Here is an 18,155-nt window from a genome sequence, read left to right as displayed (position 1 = left end):
GCTTTTCTACAGGGTTTCTGAGATGTTATTCCACAATTATATATAACCAAGGTGTTTGACAATGATTGTAGCCTATTTCATTCAATGGCTTAATGCCAGGTGGTTGGCTGAAAGCCACAGCACTTTGCACAAATGAACAAAGGGTCTTGCTAGAACCTTCCAGAAGTAGCAGGTGCCCACATCCTTTCTTAGATAATTAATTACTGATTACAATGCTCACATACAGTAACACATATACAATGACTTAAAATATGTTAGAATTCAATTCACTAGTTTAACTCAACACATTTTTCTGAGAAGTCTTATGACATTTTGTAAATTTGAACATACACAACTGACAACAGAAACTGGGTACCTAATAGCAATTTGAAAAAAATCAGTAGTGCTTAAGTATATTCAGGTGTTTAAGTGGGTAGATGGCACTCTGAAGACACTGAGTCTTTAATAAGTTTGCATTAAAAACAAGTGGAGTTTTAGAACATTTTAGTAACATCCAAGATTTTTTTTCTTTACTACACTATTAATGCACTATGGTCCAATTATAGTGAAAACACAATTAGCAGTAATTCAACAAGAGTTTCCAAAAATCCTTCTTGCAACATCTATCCCATTTGTTGGTTTTCATTCCTCCCCTTTTCCTTAATTAGCTCCCTCTAGTTACACAGAATGATTTGACTGATAGAATCAATGTAAGAAGTTTTGCTGTTCTTTTAAACCAGCTTTGTTACTTGAACAAAACAAAACCAGAGTTGAAACTCCCATATAAATAAATGCATTTTCTGTGATGAGGTCCCTGCCTAGCTTCCTCCTTTTCTTCTTCATATGAACTTTTACATCTCTCTTCTGACAGGCAACAAATGGGAAAGCAGATAAGTAAAAAAGAAAATTGAACAATTAAGGAAAAAAATAAGAAATAATGCAGAAGAAAAGCAGTATGTTACGTTGTGTTTTGTGGCATACTAAAAATGCTTTAAGCTATGTCCTGCTGAATTATCCAAAACCTTAAGCTTTTTTTTTACATTTAGATCTGTTGAAAACTGGGACCAGAAAGAAAGGGGTTAAATGGCAAGGAAGCAGGTACAGCTGAGACCCTGCAACCCAACAGCCAGTGCTGATACCTTGGAAGGAGCGCACTATAAAAGAGAACAAGGCTGCTAGTAAGAAAGCATGCAGCTTGTTTCATAGATTAACAGCCTACTGGCCTACTTCGGCTTTGTTTGCTTTGCTGTTGTGACCTGCAATGGTAAGAGTTTTCATTGGGAGTTGTTTGTTTTCTTAATCTGTTGGCACATGTAATTTAATAAGAGGGTTTTATCCCCATTTGCTCTGAGAAAAGTAGAATAATGAGGTTGTCTTACAATAGCTGGTGTATTTATCTTTTTGCTGAGAAAGCAACAACTGCTGATTAGCAAAGGTGCTAGCTAAGTTGTCTTGAGATGAGTACTACTAAGTATGTTAGAAAAAAAGTCAAATATAAGGGAGCTGACTGGAAAGATTTGGGTTACTTGGTAGAACCAAAACAATTTGGCTCTGAACAAAAACCAAAACTGTTTGTGCCCTGAGGCATCTTGTATATGGTGTTCCTAAGTTTAAAACATATTTTTAAGTAGAACAGGTAATTATCAAATTGTTTTCTTGTGTAAATACAGAATAACATGCAAAGGGGATGAAGAGACACTGTTCTATAATTTTTCACCAATGCAATATGAATGTTCTTCTCATGTTCGTTGAAAAAGTGGCATTGATAAACTTAAGACAGTTGTTTGTCTCTAAAATGGGAAACATCTCTCTGGATGTGGAGATTTGCATTTGTGTCCTGCATGAGACTCTTGATAACTTTGGCTTTCTGTGTGGTGAAGTTTGTGGGGGTTTTTTTTTGGTTTTGGGGTGTTTTTTTTTGTTGTTGTTTTTGGGTATTTTTTGTTGTTCTTAGCTGGGGCTGTTTTTTAAGGCTTTTTCTTGATTTAGAGTGTTAAGGGTTTTTCTTTGAGGGAGGTATGTAGTATTTTTTTTAAAGCCATCTTAGCTAGCCAGTACTACTGAATGTTACCTGAGGAGTCTCTAGGAGAGGTGCCATATGAGCTCACAAGACAGAGGCAATGCCTGTGTATTTTTGTCAGTATACTATGAAAAAAAGAGTGCTTAAAGCTTGGATTGTGCTGGTAACTAAGTTAGTAGCATACAAAGCTGTCAGACTACTATAAGTAGGAGATGAAATGCAATTTCATTATATTCAAGAATATCCCTAAGAGCTGTGGGCATTTGTGGCTTGTGAAAAGTAGCATATCTCAACAGAGACAAAGCTTAAAGTTACAAAATCTCAAGGAACAGTGATGATGCTAAAGACAAAATCTTTCTGTGAAAGAAGTACTTGTTACCTTCTGGGGTGATTAAGTAGGCTCCTTGAAGTTGAGGAAGCATGTCAGGACCATCCTATGGTGTGAAATGTCTTTTAGACATACTGTATTTGCAGCTTCCCGGTGGGGTCTATCCTAGATGGGTTACTCTACTAAGAGCAGATTCAGCTCTGTGGAAGGAGCACGAAGCCCAGGGCTACAGCATCGAGGGGAAATGCCACACTCTGCTTGGTCTCCCAGCACCATCCCAGTGAGAGAAGGCTTGTTTCCCAATACTGGGTATAAAAGCCTGCCTTAGCCCAAATCATCATCTTTGCATATGCTGTAACCATGGGTGAGGACTTTAGACAGGTTTTCCTGCTGCACCGCTTGTTTATGGCAGCTTATAGTAACAAGGCAGATGAAAGGTGAATGGGATCACAGAAAACCGAGTAGGATGTTTTCTCAGTGCTCCCTATGTTGTGCAATGCCATGGCATAGCAATTCCAGGTGAGCATCACAGCTGACTGGTTCCAGACTGGAAAGAGTAGAGCTGTGGCAGCTTCAGTACTTCACCTGAATTAATTAGTTATGCTTATAGATGGAAAGGGTAACTTATTTGGGAACAGACTGTGCTAATGCCACACAGCCCTAGGCACTGAAGCTGTTAGCTGGGAATGGCACGGTGAGAATATGTGGTGTTTTGTGTTACTAGCTGGCAGAAGTTTATTGTATTGCTACACTACAAGCCATATGGAGTGGAAACATCTGAACAGGTCTGAGGGAAGAATTTTAAATATGAACATAAGTCTAAAGGCGATGTCATACTTTAGCACTGCCTTAAAGACTTACATAAAAAGCAGTTTCTGTTGCTTTTGATGTTTTGTGGTTGCCAGGGTGCCCAGAAAAATGCAAGTAGAAAGGTTTCTTACAGAAGTTGCTAAATATAATTGGATTGTTCACCCTAAACCATTTACTTAATCCTCAAGTTTAGTGACTCTCAGAGCAATAACAGCTACAAAAGTTATGATTTGCAAATGGTTTATTGAAAAATCTAGACTACTCTCCTGCAGGATGTTAATACATAAAACTGGATTTACCCTGCCGCTGAAGAACTTTGCCTGTTATAGCCAGCAATTCTGTGTCTCTCAGATAATAGGAATATGATCAATTCTCCCAACTGAGCTGAATTCCTGACTCACTCTATTCTAAGCCAAAGTGACTCAGAGACACAATTTTCTACCTCCTCACCACATTATTTGTCAGGGGAAGAAGCCAAAGCGTACATACTAGATAAAATGTTAATACCATCAGCCAGAACTTAGGGGATGTATATTATTTCATTATTCCTATTGACTGCCACCCTAATATCCAGTTACAGAAGAATGTGACTGCTCTTGATGTGAGGAAACTGTCCCATGAAAACAGGGTCCTGAGGTTCTGACACTGAAGATTGGGAGGTGCTGTGTACTAATACAATATAAAACACATGCCAGTCTTAGGAGTTATAATGGTAAAACAATGTATAAAGGGTTTGTCTCACTGGTAAACATGTTTATCAAGTGTTGCTTCTTGCATATCAGAAATACAAAACCTCACAAAAGGTATCTACAAAGTAGTCATTGATTTTGAATTACTTGCTATTAGATTACTTTCATTTTTATGTATGAGACCAAAAACTTTCCTTTTCATTTATTACCAACAGGGGCACCATCCGGACTTGATACTTTTTTTCCTCCTTACCCGTATGCAGTATTTTGTACATAAGCAGGCAAGAGTTTAAAGTGAGGACTAACGAGTAATTTCAATGCAGAATAGTGTAGGTGTTCTGTGTTCCAAGCACTCATAATTTATGTGATCAGAATGGTTTCCCATTCTGCTCTTATTTGAATGGTATTCAAATAAGAGCAGAAAGAAACGGTTTGGCTTGCAGTAAAATACTACTGCCACCATAAAATTATAGTCTACTGGTAGCTGCCAGATCTAAATAATAGTGGTTCAAATGCCGGATTACAGCAGTATTAAGCTGTCAGTTTACACTCTTGTCAAGAGCAGTTATTGCAAGGCTCACCAAATTGATGCCTAAATAATATTAATTTATATTCTAAAATATTTATCTAACTTCAAGTCCTTCACAGAAAGACTACTGTGTTATCTTCACCTATAGTCCTTTTTAAACATTCAAAACACAAAGTATCCTGAAACCTCTAGGCTGTCTCAGGAAATACATGTCCTGCAGTATCCTGATCAATTTTCTCCCAGTTATGACTTCCTCTCTGCACTGTATTCTTTCATTTACCCTGGTGTATGTAGCCTTCCTTGCAGAACTGCAAGGGGAGCTGGCAGGGATCCAGGACAACCTGTCAGCACAAGCAGCAGTGAGGTGATGAGTCAGCAGAGGCACTGTGTGTCTTTGCGCTCTGCTGCAGCATTGCTCACTCCCAACCCTCCTGGAGACAAGTCTTGGCTTTGACCTTGAAAAGTGTCCACAGCTCCTGCTCATCCTTATTTTGGTGAAAGGGAGGATGTGTCCTTCAGTGAACCTGAAAATGTAGAGCTGCCCTACAGAAGCTAATAGCCCAAGGAACAAGAGGCTCTGTGTAATCTGAGGATTATGTGAGGCTTAAACTGAGACCAAGGCTGGCAGTTTTGTAAAGCAATTCAGTAAGAACCACCACATAAACTGCATTGTTAAAACTATTTTAAAATAGATCAATTTCACTGCATTTGTGCCACACTGCATTCAGCACATCCCCAATGTGATAGCTGTAAACAGAAATGTCCAGCAGCTGCTACATATGCTGTGATTACATAGAATAAGACAAAATTATCTAGGGCTCAGAAATAAGATGTCCACATTGAAAGGACATCAATGTGGCCACTCGTGTATTCAGGTATTTTTGTCTTCACTCTTTATACTGCTTTTTAATAAAAAGAATTTAAATGGCTCCCTCTTGTGTCAAGAGAAAGGCAGTATCATTTCGGCAAAAATCTAGTCCTTGAACAGAAATGAGATTTTTATCTATATTTATACTGTAGAGTCTAGTTATCAGTATGTTGTGGTGACTGAGGAGACTGAACACCTGTATCCCTTTCTGCTAAGGTACTCTTTGAAACTACCTAAAATAAGTACCATAAACAGTTACCCTTCAGCTGCACATGATGAAGGGTAGGGAAAAATAACTTGTGAACCATATGTATTGCATCCCTTCTAATTTGCTAATGCATTCTAGACTAGATAGGTATCTTGTCTTGGAGATCCCTGTCCTTCAAGATCTTTAACATCTCAGCATAGAATATCTGGATCAGTGTAGCTTAGTTTACTTGTGTTTTTCGCAGGTGGGTAAATCTTCACCTTGTAAGGGGTGGGAGGAAAGCAATGAACTCTGACAGTAAACTCTGAGCATGAAAGAATCAGTGAATGGCAGTGAGGAAGGAAAAACCTGATTTCAACAATCCTGCAAGTCTTCTTTCCTTCTTTTTAGTACCTGCTAGCTGATAAAGTTTATTGTTCTGGCTTTTGAATAATGAAAACTTTTTCCACAATAATTAATACCCATAAAACTCTGAACCTGAAAACTGAGAAGATTGATTTTTGGTTTGTTTGGGTTTTCTTGGTTTTTTTGTTTTGTTTTGTTTTTTTGGGTTTTTTGGTTTTTTTTTTTTTTTTTGCATAGCATGGAGTACACTTTGGTAACTTTGGATATTAAGCAATAATCTTGGAAATGAACACAGAAGAGGAAAAACCCTTATAGGACACTAAAGTCTTGCGAACCTCAAGGGGCAAATAAAATGTATGAGGAAATATGTGTGTGTGTATACACAGGAAGTATCTACAATAGCTTTTGAGAAAGCAGGTCTGAAAAGCTTTGTTTCAAGGAAGCATGCTTTAGCTCTGTAGTTTCTCACAAAATCTCTTCCTGTACTTATAAATTAACAAAACAAAAACAATCTAAATGAAAAGAAATTAGGCCCACTTCAGAGTGGGATTAATCATACTGATGACTGGAGAGCTTGATAAAGCTACTTTGTAGATAATTATCTTGAGATAATTTCAGTTTATCCTGATTCAGAAGTCTGGTGGCACATGCACAGGAAGCTATCTATGTTTTCTAGCTTGAAAGGGAGGCTTTAAAATACCATATTATAAATTCTGCTGTAGCTATTTATCCTTTGTAAAAAGTCTTCCTTGTTACAGCCTTACAGGTTGTTATCAGAATAAATGAAAATATGACTACCAATATCAAATTATATATTCTTTTCAAATCTAGGACTTTGTATCCTCCTATAAGAGGAGTAAGACAATTTGTCCTTACTTCTCATACAGAAGGAGTTACCACTCGTTCATGGAGAGGAAAAAATTACTAAGGTGGACAGACTGACCATTCAGTATCTTAGCATTTCTTGTTTAAGGGCCTCTACAGTGGCACCCCACAATCTGTTTCCACATTTCAGAGAAGAACTGCTGAGGGTAGACTTAACTGAAGAGAAACTGAAAGGGTTTATTGAATCTAAATCATGTACTTAGGCTCCAAACTTCTGTTTGGAAAAGATCTCATCAGCTGCCACCTGGGACTAGATACATCTAGACTAAAAAAAATACTCGTTTTATCTATTCAACCATGCAAAGTTACTTTTCTGAACACAACCATCATCACAATCTTAATGGAACTGAGCTACCTGCCTCATATTCCAAGCCTGAAAAGACAGGATGAGGTAACTGGGCATTTTATTACCTATTTCTTTTGAGGTACTCATTCCAAATTTACTTGGAAGGTACTTATAAAAATATTGAGTTGCACTATATACATACACACATAAAAGTATTTTAAAAATCACATTTTATCTTAAGTATGGCTAAACACTGGTCCTCTTAACCAATAAACCAATAATCTTGTGGCTGGGGTACCTGCCTGGAAAGTATAAGAGACCAGGGTTCTCAGATGGAGAGCATTTTGTATGCTCCTCCTTGGATTATGCACTTTTTTCTTTCCTGGCTTATTTCCAAAGTCTGGGCTGTCCTAGAAGACAGGTGCTCTTGGACTCTTTAATAGCTTGTGTGGAGAAAAGAATAAAAAAAATTGATTGATCAATAAAGCTCATGAGCTGTATCTTCAGTGGTAAAATCACCCCAAGTTAGGCTTTAGACACCCACCACTACCACTAAGTCAGTGTAGGAGTATTTTTCTAGTCAGTTTGCATTCTTTCCAGTATAAGTGTGCCTTGTGAGGTACTGGCATATCTAAAATGGGGGCCACTACAAATTTATTTGATGCTTACTTTACTTCTGTTTTAATACTGTAATGCAAAATATTGTAAGAGGCAAAAGTCAATCATTTTAAAGGTAGAAAACTTTGAAAAGCTGCTGTCTTCTTCTTGACTCAAAGTAAAGGTAAATGCTTTCAGGCTGACCTTATTTACTTGTTTTTCCTTTGGCTGACATTTCCCCTAGCCTCCACTATGGCTAAGGTTTTGTATAGTACAAATTGAGTGAGACTCATAATTTAATTCTAGAAAGCATTTCCCAAAGAAACCTCAGGCTAGAACTCTTGACACTTTTGAGAAAGTAAATTAGGTTTGTGGTTTCTCAGTAAGCTTTTGTGCCTCGTTTCTGCTTAACCTCAGGCAATGAAATGTAAATTGTTAAACAAAGTTTTGATGTGAAATTTAATATTCCTTGCTTGTGTATGCAGGATTTTGCTAAGCAAACAGCAGGTATGCTGATTTAAACAGTAATTTTTCCATCTGAGAAAGGTGACTTTGATGCAGGCTTTGTTCCGCATCTACATCATAGCAAACCTTGCTGGTTTATGTACAGGCAGTACCATCCATCAGTCAGGATCAAGTTTCCTGTGACTTGTGTGTAACTCTTAAAAGTGAGTGCTGCGACCTGACTTAACATCATCGAGCTTTTGTGAAGTCATACAGCTGTCAGGTGGCTGAAGCACACTGCACCTTATTCCTAGACCTAAGCTAACAATCCATACCACAGCAAATATTTACAGCCTTAACAGACTGCAGGATAAAAAGATCTTATGGTATTTATTTATGCCATACACGCATCTATCTTTCTGGTAGGCACTGTGAGTTCACCAATCCTGTAGCTTAAATACATAATGTTTCTTTAAATAAACCTATTGCGATCCCGCTTACTGAAACAAAAAAAAAGTGAAGTTTTATAAATAACCAGCTTCCCACTGCCGCCTCCTGTGCCGCTGGTTTTCCAGGCCCTCTCCTTTGCAAAGCACTTGAGCAGAGTGAGCGGATGTTGCATAATGTGATTATGGGCTGCTGTAAACTGAGGAGTGTGTCCCACTTGTGGCATGCTACACACGGCTGCCTCGGTTCTTTCACTGAACAGAAGCTGTGATGCTGTTTTCATACTCCTGGCAGCTGTCAATTGCTAAAGCAGAAGATTAGGGGATTGGGCTTTTTTTTTTTTTTTTTTGGTACTGAAAATCTGTATTGCTTCCTCTCTCTTATGCCTTTAGCTCTGAAGGAGATGATTACATTTCAGGTCATCTTTTCTTCTGTCTGATCCCAATACACCACCCTAACTCATATTACAGGAATTTGCACGTATATGTAAGTAGGATTTAAACAAATCAGCCTCCAAATATCTATGCGGTGTATCTACCGCTGAGGGAACATGGCGGTGAACTCCCGACTCGTCTTCAGCACCAGCCGTATCCGCCGTCCGAGGTGAACTGCGACCCTTGTCGTGCCCCGTCGCTGCCCCCTGGGTGGCCGCTGTGGCGGCGGTGCCCCAGCCGGGGCTGCCGGCGGCCCCCGCCCCCTCAGCGCCCCTCACGCTCCCGGCCCCTCACAGCCCCTCGCGGCCGCCGCGCGGGGCCGGGGCTGCGCAGGCGCGGCTGGCGCGCGGGATGCGGGCGGCGGGAGCGCATGGCAGGTGGCGGGAAGCGGAGGCCGCGCGGCGCGGCGGGACCGGCCGGAGAGCAGGTGGGGCGGGGGGCGGCGGGGACGCGGCCGGGGGCGGCCGGACACCCGCCTGCGAGGGCCGCGGGCTTGCTCCGCGCGGGTGCCTTTTGGTGTTTGTTGGCCCTCTGTCTCCTTGCCCCTAGTTCTGTTTTGCTCCGTGGCTTTGGGGACTGTCACAGGGCCCCGCATTCTCCTGCGCGGCAGACGCTCCTCCGCCCGGGCGTTCCGCGGGGACCGCCGCGCACGGGGTGCGCTGGGCCCACCGGCCGCCGCATCATCCCGGCGACACGCGCCGCGACCCGGCTTAGCTGGCAGCGGCCCTGCTTCGGAGATGCTCTCCTAAGAACGAGAAAGAAGCCTTGTTGTTTGTTTATTTATTTTATTTGTATATTCTTTCCAATGGGGGGAGTAGCGATTCCTACTAATTCATGGAGACTTATGTGGGAATGGTGGTTGAGGCTACTGCCCCAGCAGAGTGTGCCCGTATGGATAATTTCCTAGCCTGCTTCAGCTCATGTAACATCATTTTTAAAAGCAACTTCACCTCTAAGCTGCTTCTGAAATGCTGCGTTGCAAACTGCAGTAGTCGTGATATGGTAGTACTGCTATACACAGTAGTACTGTGAATAGCACAGTAGTTAAAATAGTAGAGACCAGCAGATTTTTGCTGCATTATTTAATTTGACAAAATAGTATTCTTACTTTTAACCATCTGTAAAACGCATAAACATATTGTATATTGTCTGCAGTATGATTGGAAGTGGTCATTTTAGAGCAATGTAGAATTAGATTAAACTTTAGGATTGCTTGCTCCTTTGCTTAATTAACTAACAGAAGTAATTCTGTTGATTATATTGACCCATTAATATCAAAGTAGCAGTTTGCTACTGCAGATGTGATTAGTACGTTTGTCAGCCTGCACTTTTAATGGGTTCTGTCCAAAACAGATGTTTTAGGCTGTATATATACTGCTTTAACTAACAAACATATCCTAATGGATCTAATCCTTGTTCCTTCAATAATATAAAAGTTTTGTAGACTCCTTTGGTAGAATTGAGAGAAAGCAACCAAGTTAATTCCGTTTTGGGTTGAGTTTTTGGGTTTTTTTTAATCTGCAGAGTGAAAAAAATGGAGCTGTCAAGAAGAGAAGATCAAACCAGGCAGATATTCCTGATAGTCTTTGCCAAGAAGCAGAAACATGCTATCGGCTTAGACTGCCTGAGGACTTCTACCAGTTTTGGAAGTTTTGTGAGGAACTAGATCCTGAGAAACCAAGTGGTGAGGTTTTAAATTTTGCCTCTTCTAACTTTCACTCTCAAAAGCAACCTGGAAGCAGGTGAACTGGAGTTGGTCAGATGCATTTTAATGAAGCTTCAGCTTTTCACTTGAGATGGAGGATATTTACATGAGTGTAAACTAGAACACTGGCTATAATCACTAAGATGTACACTTCAAGCTTTCTAAAATGTAACTACTGAAGTTGTGCAATGTAAAGGGACTAAATGTGGTCTAAGTCTGCCTTTCTCACAGGTGCATTTAAAATGTTTAGTGTGGAACTCAAGTTTCCTCCTGTATCATGGTTTAATCCCAGTCAACAACTAAGCACCACTCAGGCACTTGCTCACTTTGCCTTGGTGAGAAAGAATTGAAAGGGTGAAAGTGAGAACATGTGGGTTGAGCTGAAGACAGTTTAATAGGGAAAGCAAAACAAGGAATTAATTCACCAATTCCCATGTTCAGGTAGGCAGGTGTTCAGCCATCTCCAAGAAGGCAGGTCTTTGTCATGCTGAGCGTGATGCCAAATGCTGTGGAATATCCCTTTGGTCAGTTGGGATCAGCTGTCCCAGCTGCATCCCCTCTCAGCTTCTTGTGCACCCACAGCCTCCTTGCTGGTGGGAAGAGAGGTTGACAAGACTTTAGCTCAGTGTAAGCACTACTAAATCTGGATTTCAGCCTCTTCAAGTTTATTATATAACAGAATGTGGCATCCCTGTGTGCTCTAGAAATGACCGTGTCTTTCAGAGTCAGAATGGTTTGGGTTGGAAGGGGCCTTAGAAGGTGATCGAGTCAAACCCCCTGCACTGAGCAGGGACATCTTCAGCAGAGCCAGATTGCTCAGAGCTGGGTCCAGCCCAGCCTTAAATGTTTCTAGGTCATCCACTGTGCCTCTGGGCACCCTGTTTCAGTGTTTCACCACCTGCATCATAACGCTTTTTTTTCTTGTATTTAGTCTGAATCTGCTCTGTTTTAGTTAAGAACCATTACCCCTTGTCCTCTTGCTACGGGCCCTGCTAAAATATTTGTCCTTACCTTCAATACCTAAAGTACTGAAAGGCTGCAGTAAAGACCCTGATACCTTTTGTTCTCCAGACTGAACAACCAAAGTCCTCTCAACCTGTCTTTATAGGAGAGGTGCTCTAGTCCTCTCATCATCTTCATGACCCTGTTCTGGACCCACTCCAGCTGGTCCATGACCTTGCTGTGCTGACAACTGTAGAGCTGGATGAGCACTGCAGGTGGGGTCTGAGCAGAGCAGAGGGAAAGAATCCTCTCCCTTGCCCTGCTGGCCACCCTGCTTTGGATGCAGCCCAGGATGTTTGGCTTTCTGGGCTGGGAATGCCTGTGGCTGGGTCATGTCCAGCCTCTCACCCCCCCAGCACGCCCAAGTCCTTCTGGGCAGGGCTGCTCTCCATCTGTTCATCCCCAGCCTGTGTTGATACCAGGGGTTGCCCCACCTCAGGTGCAGAACTTTCCAAGACCACTTGGTCTTGTTAAGCCTGAAGAGATTCCAATGGGCCCAATTCTTGAGCTTGTCAAGGTCCCTTGGGATGGCATCCCATCCTTCAGGAGTGTCATCTGCACCCCTCACCTTGGTGTCATCTGCAGATTTGCTGAGATTTGCTGATCCAGTCTTGTGTAATTGATAAAGATGAATATTAAACAATACTGGTCCCAGTATGTAACCCTGAGGGACACCATCATCACTGATCTCTGGCCTGACACTGGACTGTGGCTGGATGGCCACTTTTTGTTACAATATAATAACTCTTCAATGAAAACTATCTGGACAAAACAATTCTTAGCTTTCCTTGTCTAGTGAATAGTGTTTGACTGAATTTATGGAAACCTTCGATACCTGAGCAACACCAGAACTTCCCGGTCTAGACGTGCACCTGATTCATGGTTTGCTTTTCAGATGCACTTGTGTCAAGTGTTGGACTTAAACTGGTTGGACCATATGATATTCTTGCTGGAAAACACAAAAAAGCAAAATCAACAGATGTGAACTTCAATCTTCATTGGAGATTCTTCTATGATCCCCCAGAATTTCAGACTATACTTGTTGGGGATAGCAGAACACAGTATCACATGGGATATTTCAGGTATTTTTATTTCCTGTGTGCTCTTGTTCCACTACAACTATGCATAGCTTTTGTCCTCTTTTTCCATGAAACATAACTTGCGTGCTATCACCAAGCAAGAATCTTTCTTTTTTGTAGTAGCACATTAACACATGGCTTTATCTTTTTATTCAAGAAGTTTGCAGTAACAGGAGTTGAAGACTAGTTTTGAATATTTATTAATCTATCTCCTCCAGCCATCCAGAGCACCTTCATTCATTAATCTTTAACTTTTGCCATGATGCTGAGAAGAAAATAAAGTTACCAAAAGGAAATGTGTATTCTCTGTGCATGTATGGATGCAAGCTCTTTTCAAGGCTTGCTCTAAGATTTTAGAGCTTTAGCTCTAAGGGCATTTCTTGGTGGGGTTCTGAAGGAGATAGCAGCATAGTGAGGAGGAAAATTTAGTTTTACTTTGAAATAGGAGAAATGGACATAGCTTGACTATTTTGTGTGTACTTTTTCATCAATAGGGATGTGCCAGATGAGCTGCCAGTGTGGGTTGGTGCAAATGAAGCAAAGAAGGGTTGTGTGATTTCACAAGTTGGTGATAATGTCTTTGCTGCAGTCAAGTAAGGTTCATATTAACTTTTATTTACAAAGAACAGAATAGACAGAAATTTTTAATTAGGAGGTGGGATGTGGAATAATGAAGCTAACTTATTATATGTCTTTCTTAAGAAACCCTCACTTATTTTCTGCCCCTATTGGCAAGTTTTAAGATTCTCTCTAAAGCCTTTGTAGGCTTTTAACAGTGCTTTCCTTTCGGAACTAAAATAAGTGCTAATTACATAATTCCTTAAATATATTGGCTGTGACAGCCTCTAAATTGGAAAAAATACTCACTGGATATGTTAAAATATATTTTGTAAGTAGAGAAAGGGCATCTCAAAAAGTGGTGAAGGAATTTGAGTATCATAGTAGATTAATATAATCTGGCTCTTGTTCTTGTCTACATAAAAATGATACGTTATTTTGTATATAATTAATATTGACAAGAAGCACCATTTCTGCCCTGTGGCAGGATAACACTGATGTGGATGTGTAGTTCAGTCTGATTCATGGAACTTTACATGTTCCTGTGTCAGGAAGGTAAACAACTGACCTCATCCCTGCCTGTTAAAAATGGAAAGCTTTCTAAGGACAGACACGTGTCAGTCAGTGAAAGCCGACTGAAGAATGGCTTCTGCAAAAGAACCCTTGTGCACTGCAGAGTTAAACGAGGACATTTGTTTTGAAAATACCGTGGGGAAGCTCATAAATATGTATTTGTGTGCATGACTTGGATGACAAATGGTGTATATGGCACAGAAACAGCAAGCTGAATTCTTTAGATAGAAAGATGATCAGTTACTGAGCCTGGGAGAACCATCAGCACCTGCAGATTGCATAAGCTAGATTGTAATGCAGGTACAGATAAGAAAAGCCCAAGTACTAGATGTGCCAAACTATTTTCTTGCCTCTTCTTAAGAGGCTTGCATTTTAAAGTCTGTATAAATAAACACAGGACTGCTGATCTTTGTTGTTAAGATCTAGAGGTTTAGCGTTTAAAAGGCTATTAATTTTTTTTGTTTTCTTGACACGTTTCATCTGTTTGCAGATTATTTTTGTCAAAAAAACTTAAGGAAGTGGCTGATAAAAAGAAAAATGCTGTTTTGAAAGACATAGATGAAAAACTAACAAGAACAGCAAAAGAACTGGGTTATTCTCTGGAACAAAAAACCCTGAAGATGAAACAGAGAGATAAGAAAGTATGACTTTCCTCATCTACTGGAGAGAACTAAGTTCTGTTAAATTTTTTTTCATTTACTTCCTGTTTGTGTTTTTCCATTCTTCTAGTCAGTAAGGATGCTACACTAGGCATTTCCCGAGGTAATCAGCTCTCTATAAAACTTCAAAGGAGGGAAGATTACTGCAAGTGTGTTCCAAGTACAATTTAATAAAAACACTTCTAAGTCATAGCTTGGCATTCAAATGAAAACAAAGTAAAAAGAGCAAACCACCAACAAAAAACTCAGTGAACTAAACAGTAGTCTAAAAGCTGGAACAAATAGAGGCCATGGAGAAAACTGCTTTAAATTGAAGATTGTTCTAAATAGTTGGGTTGGATCTGTTAGAAACAGGACCATTAAGGATGGTGTGGATGATAATAACAGACATTTTTTGCATACCTATTAAAAATAATTATAGTAGGGGACTAAACAAATGCAGTACAGTGCAGCACAAGTGACTACAAGGGTTCCTATAATTCAGAATTTCACTGAAATGCCATTTCCAGTTATTTCAAACTTCAATGCTTAAAATGAACTGTAATATAATTTGAAACTAAGTTGATGTCCTGGAGCCAGGACACCATGTTAGGTTTGACCACCAGCAGTCAGATGTTAGTGTTTAATGAGATGAGTTATTTTTAGGTCACAGTACTGTCTTATGGTGCTATGTTCCATTTTCTGTCTCTTTATTCAGGTGGTGACCAAAGCATTTCATGGAGCAGGTCTAGTCGTTCCTGTAGACAAAAATGATGTTGGATACAGAGAACTTCCTGAAACAAATGGTAAACATCTCATTTACTGTATCCCTCTGATTTTTTGAAGTAAACAACCCTCAGTAAAAAACAAATTTCATTCATGTTTTCTACTTAAAAATTTGACTGATGGGAGTAAAACGTAGAAGTCCTAACCATCACACTTGACCTCAAAGTATTGTCTTTAAAGGAGCCAGGTGAGACTCAATGAAACCTGCTGAATCTGAGAAAAGAATAGTTTAGATGATCTTTTCTTTTGTGTTGTCAAAGCCATGCAGGAAGTAGATCAAAAAGCTGATCTACATTCAGGGATGTGTGGGCTTATTTCTTATCCACCACCTTCCTCCAGTACCATTTTAACCAGAATCAGTTCCTTGATGAAATTTCATCACACAAGTGCTTGTCTCCCTTTGTGAGGAACTGAGAGGGATGGGCATGGGACAAGAACGAGTTCCACAGAGAGTGAAACTTCACCAGCTGTTCAGGGTGTGCCCACTTACCTTACATGTAACTGTGACACATGGGTATAGTTTTGCCACAGAATACTTCTGTGCAATATTAAATTTCTTTATTTAATCATCTAAATATCTGCTTTTCGTTTTTTGCAGCTAATCTTAAAAAAATTTGCAAGACCATTGTTGATGCTCCGACTGATGAGGAGAGAGTGAAGGCCTTTGCACCCATTCAAGAAATGCTGACCTTTGTTCAGTTTGCTAATGATGAATGTGATTATGGAATGGGCTATGAGCTGGGCATGGACCTATTTTGCTATGGATCACATGTGAGTACTACTACAATCAAACTTCACAAAATTAATGCATAGTTTTATACATGGACTAGAAGTTGTTCTGCTGTAGATTATTTATCCCTAGAAATTGTAGAGGTCTATGAGAATATTCCTAATTCATGAAGACTGTTAAAAAGTCCATGTTGAATTTAAAATTGTGTGTATGAAAGCCCAGTCCTGCAATCCAGAAGTGGAGTGTGAAGTGCCTGGTCCAAATACACTGAACAGCTGGAGTCCCCTGTTCCCAGCTACTTGTGTAGGTGCCCATATTCAACCTGAACAAGAAACAGACTTGTAACCCCAGCTTAGAAGAATGTGAACCCAGGGGAGCTGTACTGCAAAGGGCACCTCCCACCTGGAATCCTCTCCCTAGATCTCTTCTAACAGTGAACATTGTCAGTAAGGGGATTGAATTAATAGCACTTATTGCACATAAAAATTATACTTAATGCTTTTTGTTCTGTATTAGCTACTGGCCTGTTGATGAAAAGGGTCATAGCTGTAATTAGTCAATGGCTAGAAAATAGCACATGAAGTTTCAACATCAGCCTAATATGAATGGATCATCATAGAAACACCCCTGCAAAACAGCTGCTTCTAGCAAAACTAGTATTGGCTAAGTGGTGCTCCAGAGTATCATGGGAAAGATAAGTTTTTCAGTACTAAATTGTACAAAGAGCTGTGCTGATTACTGGTTAAAATACTTAGACATTGAAATGTATGAAAACTGCTGCTCTTGCCATGCACTGTTAAGTTACTAGTGTGTTTCTTAGACTTCATGCCCTGCTCTCTTAAGTTCCATATAGCATCTGAAAATGTGTGGTATTTTTCTTCAACATCGTGCTCATTTAGAAACCTTCTTTCGCAGACTAGGTTGCTTCAGCTGCTTAAATGCTTTCTACAACTGGAAGGGCAGTGAAAGAAACAGTTCCATTTTTCTGAGTAGGTGGAAGCAAATACTCATCTTCCAAGCTCTGTGCTTCTCAGCACATGAGCCTAACCACTAACAAGGTCCTGCAGTAAAAAGTTGTATTTACTGTACTGTCATGTGTCTTGTCTGTTTTACACTGCAGCTTAGAATGCCTGTAACTTTGCAGCTGCTTTCTAGAGTTAGAAACCTTCATCTTCTAGTTTAGTAAGCAGAAGAAACAGTGGCTTCACACATAAGCTTTGCTCAGTCAGGTCCCTGCCTTTCTTGGAGCTCCTACTTGGAGCTGTTTCCCAGTTCTGACCAGAGCCTTCCTGGCCATTTGCTTACCGAGCCAGAGAAACACTGACATTTATATGTAGCCCAAGACATAGAAGAGAACTCGAATCATCCCCTTTGTTTGAGAGGTACAATGGACTTACATGTACAATAATAATTTCAAATGCTAAATATGCGTTAATAATATGCATTAATGCATAATAAATTGTGTTTATACATTTGAAGTTCTTAAATGGTTACTGTAAGTACCACTGTAATCCACTCAAACTGTGGGATGGGATGAGACATGGGACTGTGACAGGGTAGGGGACTTCACCTGCAGGCTGCGGTTTGGGATGCTATAGTGAGTGGGTTCATCATCTCTTGCACTGCTAACACTCGGTTTCTCTCTCACTGCGGCAGCTCGGGCACCCTCCCTGCCCTTACTGTGGCTGTCACAGGTGTGTAGCATGAGGATGTGCTCAGGCGTTTTGGGAGGGGTTGAAGGGCGCAGTGTGAATGGGGCAGAGCCAGGAGGTGGGGCTGCTCCCTGAATTAACAAAGCCACTGGGGCCCAGGACGGTTCTTGTTTTCGCTTCTCCTCTGCAGTACTTCCACAAGATGGTGGGCCAGCTGCTGCCCCTGGCTTACACCCTGCTGAAGAGGAACGTCTTTGCCGAAATCATCGAGCAGCACCTGGGCAGCCGGCGGGAGGAGGACCTGGATCAGCTGGCGCCCTGAGCCGGGCACGGGGGCGGCAGCTGGGGGGCGGCCCTGCGCGCCCGGGACCGGGCTTGTCTGTTTGTCTGTTGGTCTTTTTGTACGCGGTGGCGGTGTTCCCTCAGTCAGTAAAGATTTTCTAAGGAACGCGCTGCTTCCCGCTGCTGGCTGCGCCCGGAGGGCCCGGGTCGGGGAGCGGGGCGTGGGGCTGAGGAGCTGCGGGGCTGAGGAGCCGCCCACGGGCGGGGCTGTGGGACTGACA

General features: G+C 41.0%; 1 protein-coding gene across 1 annotated transcript; it reads left to right on the top strand.

Annotated features, from left to right (window-relative positions):
- Positions 1–9,214: 9,214 nt before the first annotated feature.
- On the top strand, positions 9,215–18,040 carry LOC103826216 (histone PARylation factor 1). The gene is made up of 8 exons (XM_050973507.1): positions 9,215–9,296; positions 10,394–10,553; positions 12,472–12,658; positions 13,150–13,248; positions 14,277–14,427; positions 15,143–15,230; positions 15,809–15,981; positions 17,783–18,040. Exons 1-8 carry the CDS (start codon positions 9,240–9,242, stop codon positions 17,912–17,914), a joined length of 1,047 nt encoding a protein of 348 aa, XP_050829464.1. The 5' UTR covers positions 9,215–9,239; the 3' UTR covers positions 17,915–18,040.
- The last annotated feature ends 115 nt before the right edge of the window (positions 18,041–18,155 follow it).

The sequence above is a fragment of the Serinus canaria genome, chromosome 4, assembly GCF_022539315.1.
Source record: "Serinus canaria isolate serCan28SL12 chromosome 4, serCan2020, whole genome shotgun sequence".
Classification (NCBI taxonomy): domain Eukaryota; kingdom Metazoa; phylum Chordata; class Aves; order Passeriformes; family Fringillidae; genus Serinus; species Serinus canaria.
The sequence above is the reverse complement of the archived record's forward strand: the minus strand, read 5'-3'. Positions and strand labels throughout refer to the sequence as shown.